The sequence below is a fragment of the Haliaeetus albicilla genome, chromosome 3 (assembly GCF_947461875.1).
Source record: "Haliaeetus albicilla chromosome 3, bHalAlb1.1, whole genome shotgun sequence".
Taxonomy (NCBI): Eukaryota; Metazoa; Chordata; class Aves; order Accipitriformes; family Accipitridae; genus Haliaeetus; species Haliaeetus albicilla.
Window position 1 is genome coordinate 20,298,807 of NC_091485.1, and position 13,676 is coordinate 20,312,482.

General features: G+C 38.2%; 1 protein-coding gene across 18 annotated transcripts in view; it reads left to right on the forward strand.

Annotated features, from left to right (window-relative positions):
* PPP4R1 (protein phosphatase 4 regulatory subunit 1) overlaps window positions 1-13,676 on the forward strand; it is an 84,026-nt gene that overhangs the window by 37,042 nt on the left and 33,308 nt on the right. For 15 of the 18 annotated variants that reach the window (XM_069778990.1, XM_069778985.1, XM_069778987.1 and 12 more), the window contains one exon: window positions 2,438-2,544. The exons of the other annotated variants lie outside the window; for them this stretch is intronic. In XM_069778990.1, the coding sequence (XP_069635091.1) occupies window positions 2,438-2,544 (107 nt within the window). The remainder of the gene's footprint in view (window positions 1-2,437; window positions 2,545-13,676) is intronic. 18 annotated transcript variants of the gene reach the window in all.

Sequence of the window (13,676 nt, forward strand, 5' to 3'; positions counted from 1 at the left end):
CAGCCTGTGGCTAATGTGAGGTAGGTTTAGCTCTGTGTCTATCTTTGTGCCTCAGAGGCACAAGAAGAATTTTGTCAGATTGTTGGGGATAGTGGCAGAACTGGGTCAGAGCCTGTGATGTTTGGAGGACATGAGTGGACATCATCTTCTAGAACACTGGATGGATGGAGTTAAGAGATTACCTTGTCATTACTGGCTGCCTACCCAGTTAGGTTTTCTAAAGTGAGCTTAGCTTGCCCTGTTGCCTTTGTTGTAACACTTTTTCCAGAACCTGCTAAATGTAAAAGTATATGCATTGATTCCTTTACAAGCCAAAGAGGGAAATACCACCTGGATGCAAATGAGGGCCATCTAATACATTTAGTCCAGAGACAAAGTTGAATGTCCCTTCTTAGCTTTGAGTGGATTAATAAGTCATATCTACTGCAGGTTAGGATTTGTGTTTTCATCTGCTCCTCTTGAGCAGAAGGTCTGTGGCCTTCAGGATACAGCGTGGCTACTTCTGCATAGCCATCTGTCCAACTCACAGGAACTAGCAAAGACTTACTGTGGGATGCAGCCACCACAGTTCAGGATACTGCTAAAAAAGCTCTATGAGGAGATGGGAGTCTTCTCAAAACTCTCAGCATAGTAGGGGGCCATTCCATGGTCCCCAGGAGCCAGATGGGATGTAGTGGTGTCTATTGTGGTTCCTTACTTGCTGAGACCACCTCAGTGGGTCAGTTGACTTGTCTCTTGCTTTCCAAGATTACATTTAGTATGTAGGAGACACATGCATCCAAGCAGGCTGGTTTATGAAATATGCTTCATCTGTTCTTCTTCTCTTTTTGGAGATGTTCAGCCTTTTAAAAGACCAAGTCAACTCTGCTTCTGGGTTAGTGTGTCATGTAGTCTGCTTTCCTCCATTAGGATTTTGATAGCTGAACTTTCAACTGCATATCAAGATCTCTGCTGAAGGATATTACACTTTTACCAAGTTGAAAAGAGTGAAGGCAAGGAAATTTGTTAAAGGCAAACAGTTTTTTGCAGTTTGCTTTTTAGAGGATTTTGTTCATCTTTATGTCAAAACAGTTTAAGATAGTTTTGCAAGTGGCCAATATGAAACATTTAAATTATTGATTTTCAGTTTGAGAAAATGGAAATGCCTGCTTAGCTTTGGGAATTCATAGGAAAACCTGCATTTCTCCAATTGCATGGAACTGTAAAGTTGTCAAGCTTCCCCTGTACACTAGGAATGTAACCATCTGTTTCTTACCAGTTTGTGACTATAGCTTACATTCACGGTTTGTAGTGAACGTGATCAAGTTTAGCTATGCTTCAGCTCTTGTCTACAGCACTGCTGTTTGTCAACAGTGCTTTTATCTAGGCTACATCCTAACAGTATTTCCATCAGCCAGTTCTGGAAACATCTAGCACTTGACCCTTGCTGCTTCAGCATTTTGATAAATTTCTCCGGGGCAGTACAAGAGCTAGCAGTGTGTTGGACACTGTTCCTTGGCCCGTTCCACTGTTGGGATAATCCTGCTAGCTCTCTGAACTGATGTTCAACCCATGTTGTCTAAAAGGGTGAAAGAAGTTATGCCACTGCAGACTGTTGTTGATGAGAAAAGTTGATTACCACACGTTGCCAGCTGCATTGTTTAAAAACTTAATGTATAGGGCTTTTCTAGGTAACTGATGGGCATGACTTTGTAACATAAGCTGCAGGAGAACCTTAGAGGACAAAAACCCAAATTTGACTATATCTTGTTACAGACAAGTTAATCCTTAGAAAAATTTCTCATGCATTAGAAGTAGTAACTGAGTTGATTCTGACTTGTTTAATATTTTCTTAATGTTTCATTTTCTACTTTGCTTCATGTATGTCCCAGGCACACATGGGCTAGTACATTTATTTTATTTTTCACAGTATATGCCCATTGCTCTGTATAGCATTTGGGTGAAGTTTAGCTTCTAAATGTCACTTCGGTGTGGAAATCTTTAGCTTAAGTGTTCATGCTTTTGTTTGTGAAATAATTTCAGAATTCTGTTAAAAACTGTTCTGACAAGAGTGATGGTGTCTTGCTTTGTATGGAACAAGTTTGGGAATTCAGACGTGAAGATGGAAGGCTGACACTACCTTCCTACCATTCAGCTCCTGTTTGCCCACTTGGCAGATAATAACTATTTTTTATCTTTGTGGCTGCTTTCTCTTATCCTTTTAAACAAAAAGGATACTTTTAATGTAACATTAAAAGTTAACAGTTCTTTAGGATTACACGAGGTATTGGAATTAAGAATTCCCAAAGCAGGACTAACTAAATTTCCTGAGTTAAAAGTGAATCTATGTAAAATTTGACTGTTTGGTTTAAGAAACTTGTATGATTTCACAACGTTTTGATTTGGCTGTATTTCTGGACACAAATAATGCTGATTTTTAATCTTTCTTGTAAACCAGGCAAATGGTGGCTCGAAGTTTGCTGGACACTTTGAAGGAAGTCAGTGATGATGAGAGAGATTGTATTGCTGTGTTGGAGAGAATCAGCAGATTAGCTGATGATTCAGGTAGGTAGCATTAAACATTTTACTGGGTTAATGAGGGAAAGGCAGATTTGCTGAACTTGTGTTCAGCACAGGACCAATATGTTCTTTCTCATCTTCCAATATCCAAACTAAGCTTCTGCAAATGCAATAAAATACTGTAAAATTTCATTTTGCTAAATCATACCCCACAAGATGACTTTTTTCCTTACCATTTTCCTCAACAGAATTAAACCCCATTCAAAATGTAGGATTACCGCTTTCTAACAGGACATTTTTGAATAACTTTTATTATGTACTTTGGCTACTCAGCAGATCTATGTGGTTATTTTAGATATGTAGATAAAGATGACTTTCTTGTTTAGAAAAGAATCTTGCAAAACATCTGTACAAAACTCCCATTAGTTTTGATAGAATTTAAATACTGAAGTTGTTCCCTAGGTCCCTTTTGGGCAACAACTTGCGAAGATAAGAGAGGCAGCAGGAATCGGTAGGCAAGATGCAGATACAAGTAATGAGTAGGAAGGCTCTGTAGATATAGAGGGACTTTTGCTTGTGAATATATTGAGACTATTGGGTGTTTGGAATAAAAGGCAAAAGCAGGAGAATAATGAAAAAGAAATGTGAAAGAAAAGGAGCGCTTAAAAAGCGGTGAGGAAGTGGACAAAGGGAAAGATGGTGTGGACAGAGCTGCAACAAAATTCCAGGTTGAAGATGCTCTACAAAGAATTAAGGGCTTGATTTCAACATTGAAGATACAGTTGAAGCACTAGAAGGAAGAAGGAAGGCTTTAGCAGCAAAACATCAGAGAAGAACTGAAGTTCATTCTTTTGTCATCGTAGGAGTGCTGTTAAGAGAAACTTGTATTAAATCTTGTATGAGAAGAAAATGTTTCTTCTGTTTAATGTCTGTTAGTTTTTCTCCCTTCTTCCAGAATTGCAGAACATAATGCTTTCCAAGGGTAAAAAGGTATTCTTCTCATTTCTGTTATTCAGTCTTCATTTAAAATGCACATTTTTATTTTTCTGAGGGAATGTCCTTGTTTAGCTGGGAAAAATAGCCTGGTTTAAGCATTACATAATTGTATTGAGTACTTTTCGAAGGATTCTTTAAGAGGAAAAAAAAGTCGCTATTCATTTAAGATTAAATGTATCTTTAATTGAGAACAGTAGTGTGCTACTGTTTCTACAGTGCTTTCCTAGCTAAGCTCTGCTTCTGAAATCTGTATATACAGTGCTTGTTTGTGTGATGATGTTAACAGTTTTGAGCATCAGAAGCTTTCTGAAGCTTCATTTCAAATTTGGAAAATAGGACAGATGTGTCCAGGGGAAAATGGCCTTGTGCAGCAACTTTGTAGCCTTAGGGTTTTTATTGGTGATCAACTAAGTGTGTCAAATCAAAGTTTGTTTAGGTGGAAATGTAATGGAAGCCAAGAGTTGAGCTCAAATCAATTTGTTCCCTTTAACAAGGGTGGAGTACATTGTTAGTCAGGGTTGTTACTTTCTCAGAGTCAGTAAAAGCAGCATTTCAGGCTTTTCCTGCATTGTAGAAGTTGTCTCAGATCTGCCAAACTAGTAGCGCTGGATTCTGCAGCTGCCCCACAGACTAAATTTCTGCAAACTTAACTGTGAGTTTTGTGCCTCAAGCAGTTGCAGTATTGGACTTAGCCTGTTTCTGTAAGACAGGTTATTAGAATATACTTGTGTCTTAAACCATGTGAAAATTCATTAGGGAACTAGATCTGCTTTGTACCTTCTTAAAATATGTGCCTGGCTTATTCAAACTGCAGCACAGTGGTTTTTGTTCAGGTTTTTTGGTTTGGTTTGGTTTTTTTTTGTTTGGGCAAGGTTGCTATTACTAGACTCGTTTTTCATTTTTCTCTTGGCTGATGCTTTTTTCCATTTACGATATTTTTTCCAACTTGTTCTGTAAACAAAAAAATTTGGAATAAGAAAACATTATAAAAGTATGTGTGTTTTGACTTGCTTGGTTAGAGCCTGATATGTGTATGGTTAGAGCCATCCTGGAGTCAAGCCTTCATGTTTAAATGCATAAATAAGTAAAAATAAAGACAAACTGTTGGGAAGTTAAACTAAGGTATGTACAGGTCTTCTTGTTTCCAATAGGTGATACTCATTAGTCTTATGACTGTTTTTTAACATTTGGAGGTACTTGTCACATCAAGTCACAGAAAGTGAGGTTTTTTTTGTTTTTGTTTTTGTTTTTGTTTTTTTTTGCAGTAGTTGGTATAATGAGGTTTGAATTGAAGAATGTACCTGGCATACACAATATCTGTGCTCTCTGTGCTACTGCTGCTGTTATCTACAATACAGGTACAGCAGTGAACTAGAAATACCAATGGTCCTAAAGTTGCCTAAGCAGTCCTATGCCCTGTTAATACCTTGCAACTTCAGAAGTCCTGTAGTTAGGCTGATGGTTTTTAGACATGGTCTTTGCTTGAAGAAGAAATGTGTATAGGTTTTTTTTAGGGTTTGTTTTGTTTCAGTTTTTTGTTTGTTTTTGTTGTTGTTGTTTGTGTTTTCTGTTTGGGTTTTTTTGTTTGCTTTTAGCTTTTTTTCCTTGTTTTTGTTTTGGTTTTTTTTATAAGCAGGGGCTACAAGACAGCCATTTCTGTGTTTGAGAGCAAGAGAATTTCAAAACAATTATTTTTATTCTTCACATACTGTGATAACACTTCAAGAAGCTAAACGTTATCTCTGTTGTGCTAGGCACTGCATTAATGTGAAATAAAAATAAATCTTTACTGGAAAAAGATCTGGGTCCAAATATATGATTGTAGGATGGAGGGCACAAAAAAATCACGAGACTAGGGTTTGGTATGATTGACACAGATCTTGTCATACCAACTGGCTAACCAAGACCTAAAAGTTTTGAGGCATCATGGTAAGGGCAAATATCAGCTCTGAAAATATTTTTTTAAAAACTGTTGACAAAAAATTCTCAAAGAAATAGCTTTTGGCAGGACCTCATTTGGACTCCTGGAGTATCATCTTATTAATGTCACTAATTTATGAAAGTTTCTTTGGGGGGAAGAATTGAGTATTGCCTGTACCTAAAGAGTGCTGAGTGATGTTTTAATGTCTGTCAACAGCCAGTGTGCGGGTTGCAGGTGGACAGACAACAGGTTGCAGGTGGACAGACAATGGGTTGTAGTGAAATGTGTTTTGTGAAGGAAGGTTCTGACTCTCGTTGTGTAACTGCACATACAAATGATACAAAGTGGGTCTTCTCCTGATGGGGCAGTTTGGACTTTTTCTAATTAATTACTTCGAGGTTACATGTGGTTTTGCAGCCTTAAGATTAGTAGTATGCACAGAATACCTGTTCCAGTGGAGGAAATCCATCAGTGGCAGTTGGGCAATAATCTGCTGCCTCTGACCCCCTTACTTGTCAAAGAAACTTTTTCTCCAAGTCTCAGTTGTTTGGAAGGCTTATTTTCTTCAGTGTTTGTCTTCATTGCTGTAGTTGGGTGTTACTGCTAAGCCTGTGATTTCTGCTGTGGGGTTTGAGTATTTTTCAGTCCTTCTGAACTCTGGACTTCCCTACTGTCTTTGGTAGTGAGTTTCCTAGAATAGTTACAGGTGAGATACCTTGTATTGCTTTGAATCTGCTGTTTAATCACTTTGTAATTTCTCTGTGTCTTTAGGGATATTAGGTATGGCTTCCCATTTAGATGTTTTTATGGTGTCTTTGAACCTACAAAAGCCAAGGAGCAGCTTGGCATAGAAGCCCAGTGCTTGGCAAATGTTAATTTATCCCCCATAAACACTTGTTAGAGATAAAATGCTTATCTTTGTGTTAAAACAGCTGGGCCTTCTTCATTCTTGAATGTCAACTAGCCACAGACTTATGTGAGCTTGAACAAGGGCCTTATGTCTGTCTTTTTCCACTTGAGTAAATCAGTATCATTCAAACTTTGTGGTTTTTTGGTACCAGCTTGTGAATGGCGTATATGATACAAGGCTTCATCACGTTGCGCACAAGTACGATTAACTGGCTTTGAAAGTTAGCCTCAGCCAGAATTATTGCATTATTGGCATTTTGCTTAGTGTGCTTGCAAGGGGACCAGAAGCTTTAAAACTTATTTTCTGAGGGTTCTTCTAGAAGGAGAGTCTATATCTTAATTTCTAAAATATACATGGTATTTTAGTGTACTATGAAATAGATACATATAGGTATTTTTCTAAAGAAATGATGGGGGAAAAAAGTGACTTCCTGGAGGACTGGTGCTTATTTGAATGTAACCAACTAGATTTTTTTATCCTGAATGAAAAGTAGTCTCTTTACTGCATAGAATCAGTTGTTCTTTGTTTGTGGTTTGCAAAACAAACTGATTTTTAAAACAATTATTAGACTAATTGGTCGTTAAGCTTTTGAAGCTATATAATCAGGCTTAATGTGGATGGCCTCACAACCTTAATTACTTAAGTGTGCTTAACCTATGTTGTTAAGACAGTTTCAATTACTGTTGTTGGTATAGTGAAAGATGCCAACAATACCTGTCGAATAGTACATAATACAGCATTTCATTTAACAAAATCTTCATATGTAAGCAATATTAATAGGAATACTAATATTTGCCTTTCCTAGCTATCAATAGCTCCACCTGTGTCCCCCCCTCCTGCATCTTCATGTTTCAGGATTTTCCATACCTCTTCTCCTACCTCCTGCTACACTAAGAATTCTTTCCTTTGCTTGATGTGATTCTCTTTTGTCTCTTCATGCATCTGATGGATGACTGATGGTGACTTTACTCTCTCTCATTAGTCTGTATTTTACTACTTGCTCTGCCAGTCAGTAATGAAATCCATTTCTGGTTAGTAAGAGAAAAGAACCTGACTACTGAAGCGGCATACATCAGACAAATCAGTCTTTCTGATGGACTCCTAAGCTAAAAGGGATGGGCTCTGGTTACAGTGTATTTTCACTTGTCTAGGTTTTCTTTTCTCTTCAAAAAAGGTAGGAAAGTTGGAGGGACAGACGAAACAGGAAATGAGACAAATGAAAGGGAAAATATGGATTGCACTAGAAGGAAAAAAAGAGGGGAAGGGAAAGTTATATTTGGGAAAGAAGGGGATAGATAAAAATTTGAGTTGATAAACCGTAGGATTTATTTAAAATTTGTCTTTTATCATGCAAATGATGTGCAGTTTGAGAATAGGCATGTATATAAATCCAGTACTATTGCCATGCTGTTGGCAGATTGGCATCTTCATGTGCTGTGGACCTTATATTCAGGCTGAATACAGAAATAGGGATCTATACAGGGGGAAGGGCATGAAGGTGTTCTCTGTGTGGCTTGTTTCTCTCTAATACGTATAAATCAGTATTTTTCTTTTGCCTTTCACAAAAAAAAATTTAAAAGAACAAAAGTGTAAATGCAAAGCTATGCACTTTACACCTTTACTTCTTACTTACAGCCCTTAATAAGAACAAATGTTAATATTCAGGTGTACTTAAAACATTCATTGAAATTGTCAATTAAAGCAGCATTCCTTTAACATCACCTAGTAGTTGTTCTTCCTATACACTTTTACCACACAAAAACCTTACAGTCCCTCACAAATGTAGGGAAAATTGACTCCTGCTTGTATTCCAGAATGGTCACTTTGAGATATCGAAAGCTTTGCAGAATTTCTTTTAAGTACTGTACATTGTTGCAGAATAAGCTATTGTGAAATAAATCTAGTTGCGAGCTGGCTTTGGAATAATTACTTCACTTACAAATAACTGTTCTGGAGCAATTAGTTGGTATTATACTGTGCAGCTCTGCAATAATCCCCTTTTTAATTTCCAGTATACAGCTAACGGTGGTGCTTTTCTTCCTCATAGCTGAAGTAGAATATAGAGTGAACTGAAGCCTCAGCATGGGTGAAATAAACATTACACATTTATGTAGGAAAGCTAAGTGTATGTGCTAGGAGTAGCTAGATGAGTATGTTGGCACTTTGCTTACATGAGAGATGGTGTCAAATTCTAGGGGAAATTTAAATTTTTTTTCATGGGTGAGTAAGGAACAGTTAATTACTTCTGTGATTTTGGAGTCAGTTTGGGATGTTGATTTAAATGGTGATTTGTGAAATAGCTAAAACTGAAGGTTGGTGTGTGCAGATCAAAGTCTGCTCAGGTTCTGGAGATGCTGGTTGGAATATATTGCCAGTTTCATGTGGTCTGGCAATCAAGAGAGGTAGAACTGTGTCATTCTGGCAACTTCTTTTCAATGTTATTTCACAAACAGAAGAAATGGCAGTCTTTTTTCGCTTTCTTCTGTCATTCTTTTAGTTTTGCTTCATTTCTAAAACTCAATTCAGTCTAATTCTGTATCTAGAGAATACACAAGACCTGATAGAATGCAGAGCTAATGAATGACAAAAACAAGTATGAGTTTGCTTCCGAGATCTAATTTTTTTATATTAATACTTCTTTCCAAATTTTTTTGTTTTGACAAGTTGCAGCTTTTTTCTAGTAGCCTTCTACTTGAAGGTACAAGTCTATGCGTTAAGGAGATAGTTTGAAAAGAGCAGCATTTAAAAATGTTTCCTCTGCCAAACAGAAAATTCTGTTCCAAGCAAATATTATGGAGAACCTAATTGTACACAGTGATTTTCCAGAGTGCCTAAAATAGAAACTTTCAGTCTTAATGTGAAGCAAAATTCTCCACCCAGATTTTGTTTATACTGTGTGAAAGCCTGGTCCTGACTGTATTGTACAGTGCAAAAAAATACATGGATGTATTCCCCAGCTGGATGAGCTTATGCTTTAAGAAGCTGCATGTAATAATTTTAACTGATACTGTCATACTCCATTCATGGTGGTAATGAGAAAACCATAAATTTGGTTATAAACAACAGAAAAGTTTAAACTGAAATGGCAGACACTGTCATGTATTGAAGCCTGCTGGAATCTGTATTTGGAGCTGCCACCTGTCTAAGCTAAAGACAAAGCTGAGGAATGGATGAAGTGAATGAGAAAGTGCTGTGCTGTATCTTTAGTGGAAATTTTTTGCATTGTTGCTTGGGTCTTTAGGAAACATAATGCAAAAAAAAGCTCTACTGTAACCCCATCAGACCTGCAGGTTGAGGCTCTATTCAGTACACACTAGAATATATGCTTCAGCATTTGGAAGAATTGAGCTCTTATCTAAATCAGTAAGCTTAAGGTTCAGGTTCTTGCATAGCAGCAGTAATTCCCCAGAACAGCACAAATGCCTTTTTGATTGTGAATTACCATGTTGCATTTCACAGCCAGTTACATACACAGTGCTGGTTTGTTTTGAATTGACCTTACTAAGATCACGGAGTCATGTAACTTAAAAGTTAGGGAATGTAAGAACTAAGGTGACTTTACAGTTCTCATTCATTCCTGGGCATGAATTTTTCAAATCTTCAATTGCATCATCTCATCTGTGTTCCTCACAAAGCCAGGGCTTACTTGGTAGCTCAGGAAGAAGGGGACTCACTTTACATGAGCAGCTCTTCAATATTGTCAGGTGGTGTGGCCACTCTCTTAAGTGCTGTATAATAGACAAACCCTGTTCTGAAGAAGGGATCTTACGGTTTTGGTACTCGCTGCTCTCTTACTGGAGTGTTTCATAAAGAAATTTATGAATTGAGTTTCACAGCAAACCTAGTCAGTTTGGGGAAAGAGAGTGTTGACATTACTTTACCAGTGGGTGGGCAAACTGTAGAGGTATCGAAGTCAAAACAGTCTGCCCGTTTTGAGTGCCTAGTGTCCAAAGCTTTATACATAGTTCTTGATATGCTTAATACAGAGCTCTTGTTGGCTTTGATGGCAGTGGTGGTGTTTCTTCAGCAGTGAAGACACAGAGTTCGGATTGCAATCAAATGAGCAGTGTGCAATTACTCTGTGAAGAGTCTCGCTTGAGCATTTTGCACAGCTTCACGATAGGCAAAGGAACAAATCGGGTTTCTCAGCATTTTGCTTCTTTCACCCTGTTTTGAAGGTAATTGTCCTGGTTTCAGCTGGGATAGAGTCAGTTTTCTTTCTAGTAGCTGATATAGTGTTATGTTTTGGGTTCAGTATGAGAAGAATGTTGATAACACACTGATGTTTTCAGTTGTTGCTAAATAGTGTTTATACTAAGTCAAAGTTTTTTCAGCTTCTAGTGCCCAGCCAGCAAGAAGGCTGGAGGGGCACAAGAAGTCAGGAGGGGACACAGCCAGGACAGCTGACCCAAACTGGCCAAAGGGGTATTCCAGACCATGTGACATCATGTCCAGTATATAAACTGGGGGGAGTTGGCCTGGGAGGGGATTGCTGCTTGGGAACTAACTGGGCATTGGTAGGCAAGTGGTAAACAATTGCATTGTGCATCACTTGTTTTGTATATTCCAATTATTTTATTGTTGTCATTTTATTGTTGTTGTTATTATTTTCTTCCTTTCTGTCCTATTAAATTGTTCTTATCTCAACCCACAAATTTTACTACTTTTTTTTTTTTTTTTTTTCCCCCTGATTCTCTTCCCCATCCCACTGGGTGCGGGGGAAGCATGTGAGTGGCTTGCCTGGTACTTGGTTACCGGCTGGGGTTAAACCATGACAGTAGTATCACAGTAAGCCATCCTACTGCCCTCCTTTGCCATTGCTTGCTTCCATCATCTGATAGTTCTGCTACTTGAGGGAAGTGTGTGATTGCACAGGCAAACCAATCTAAGTGCCAGTTCTTGCTGCTTAATCATGCTGCTGTGGTGGGGCAAAAGCTGCGTCAGCCATATCAGTTCTTTGATATGGCTTGTCTGTCTGCACAAACAGTTGCATTGGCATAATGGAAGCCGCAAGTTTTGGGTTTGGGAGGGTGGGAACTGCCCGAAGAAAATTCAGAAACAACTTAAGAAGCACTGCTGCCAAACATGCAGTCTCAGCCAAATTTATCTTCCTCACTCTCCCTGCCCTCTGCCTTGCTCTGTCCCATCTGCCCTACCCCCCACTCCAAGTCATCTATCTGTTGCAAGAAATGAGACAGGAGTCCTAAGAAGTAAGAATGAGATCCTAGTGATAAGTGTTGTGACATAAGCCTCTTGTACCCTTAGATCATGTCCTGGGCATGTCTTGAAATAGCAGCCTTATGGGAGAGGTGGGAGTGAGTCCCTCCAGCTCTGGCACTGGGCTGTGGTTCCAGTTTCTTGTCCAGCAAGTTCCAGTCTCCCTTCCCTTTAGTTGCCAGTCTTATCTCCTTGTCACTCACCTGTCAGCCCTCTGTCCCTCCTTGCCCAGCCTGATGGTTCCTCGTTCTGCTCTGTTTCCCATCTGCAGCCTTTTCAAAAGAGTTGCTCTTGGGAGAGGGGCTGTGTACAGTCTGCAGTGATGATGGCTTTCTCCATCTTAAAACGTACTCTGCAAGGAAGGACTCTTCAACCTGTAGTTGCTGTGCTCTGTCGGCTGCTGGGCAGGTGGAAATAGAGGGTGTTGTCAAGGCCTCTTAGCTCAACCACCTTTGGGCAGGTTTTCACACAGATGGAAAAAATGTGTTGAGATATAAAAGGACTCCTTTCTCTGGCACATTTCAAGCCCCTCTTCCAGAAGTGAAGAAGCTAGGCCTTGTCAGTTTTCTTGGAAGAAAACAAATGGGTTTGCCAACCTTAGTCTTGAAAACAGCTGATTTACTTTGGTTGAAATTTTGTTGTTTTGTTTTTCCTGAGAAAACCTCATCCTAATGAAGAATTGCAGCTTATCCTATCTCCAGTTCTAAGGACTGCTTTGGCAAATTTTTATAAGGAAGCAAAAGATGAGTTACTGTGATAGGAAGTACAAGGCAACTTTAATAGTAGGAGGTGCTGCAAGCTCCCAATAGAAAGTTAGACTGAAATTAGAAACTTAGACTGAGGATTGTAACTTTTTATTCTCTGACTACGTTTTTTTAGAAAAATTGCAAGAAATAGTATTTCCTTCCTCTGCATTAATAAGGTATGTAGAATTTAGTTTTCAGAATTAATGATCTCTTTAACTATTACATTTGTCCTATTTACAGGTGCTTATTGTGGTCAACTGTCATGTTCAGTGCTACAGACATAGTGTTCACCAAACTAGAATTTAGCCTTTTGTTATCTGTTCATTTTCATTAATTCAAGTCTGTTAAAACTTGCACATAGTTTGAGTAGTGTTCTTCAGGATTGCACTTCTTCAATACAAACTTCAGGATGTGTCTATTGCTTATGGAGTTCAACCAGCGCATGTTTCAGAACATTTGAAGTTTAAATAAAAAGGCTTTTGTCCTGTGTGTTCCTGTTAATGTTTTGGGAAGAGAAACAGAGCAGCTTGGAAGACTTTTTTTCTTTATTGTCATGAACAGCAAACCTATTCAGTATTGATTTATCTGGGATTTCATTTTGCATTTTGAAACTTTGTCAGCAATTCACAAGCTTTACAGAGGATTTTGGTATGTTTTTCTGTAGGAAAAGTAATTTAAGTCTATAATCAAAGAAATGGAGCCCATAGGCATTTGATTACTTTGTGCCCTATGATCTCTCCTGTTCTCATTGTCCTCAGTGAAGAAAAGACTGCCCAGAGCATGGTACTTGCTTTAACTTTGTTTTGGTTTATTCAGGCCTAAGTTATCGCTTGGAACCAGTGTTCAAGAAAGCCAAGTGCTCCATGCATTGGCCATGTAAAATACAAATGCAAGTTACATGCTTCTATTTAACAAAAGGTTGTATTTTTAATGTATCATGTTAATTCCAAGTATTCCAGGGAAGGTGGTTCTGGTCATACCATTAAGTTTTACCTGAACCAATTCATAGGTAAAAATTTAGTAAGGCATGCATATCCTGTGAACAGTATACATCCTATTACTTAAAACATTGTAAATCGAATACTGTAACTTGAGAGTAATTGATGAGTTTTTGTTATATGTTTGTATAGGTAATCAGTTCTCTAATGGTAACCACAGATGGCAGCAAATTATGAAAGGATAGAAATACTTAGTTCTGAAATTATGTTTTGTTTTTTTTCTGTGGACAAGTGGACTATCAGGCATGTGATAATGACCTACTTCTTAAACTGAAGCTGGTTTTTTTTAGTAGTTGGAATTTAATCCATGCTTGTATTTCTTGTCTTGCTTTTCCTCTCATCCCTCAAATAGATATGCATGTTCTGCAGGGATTATGATTCATTAAAGC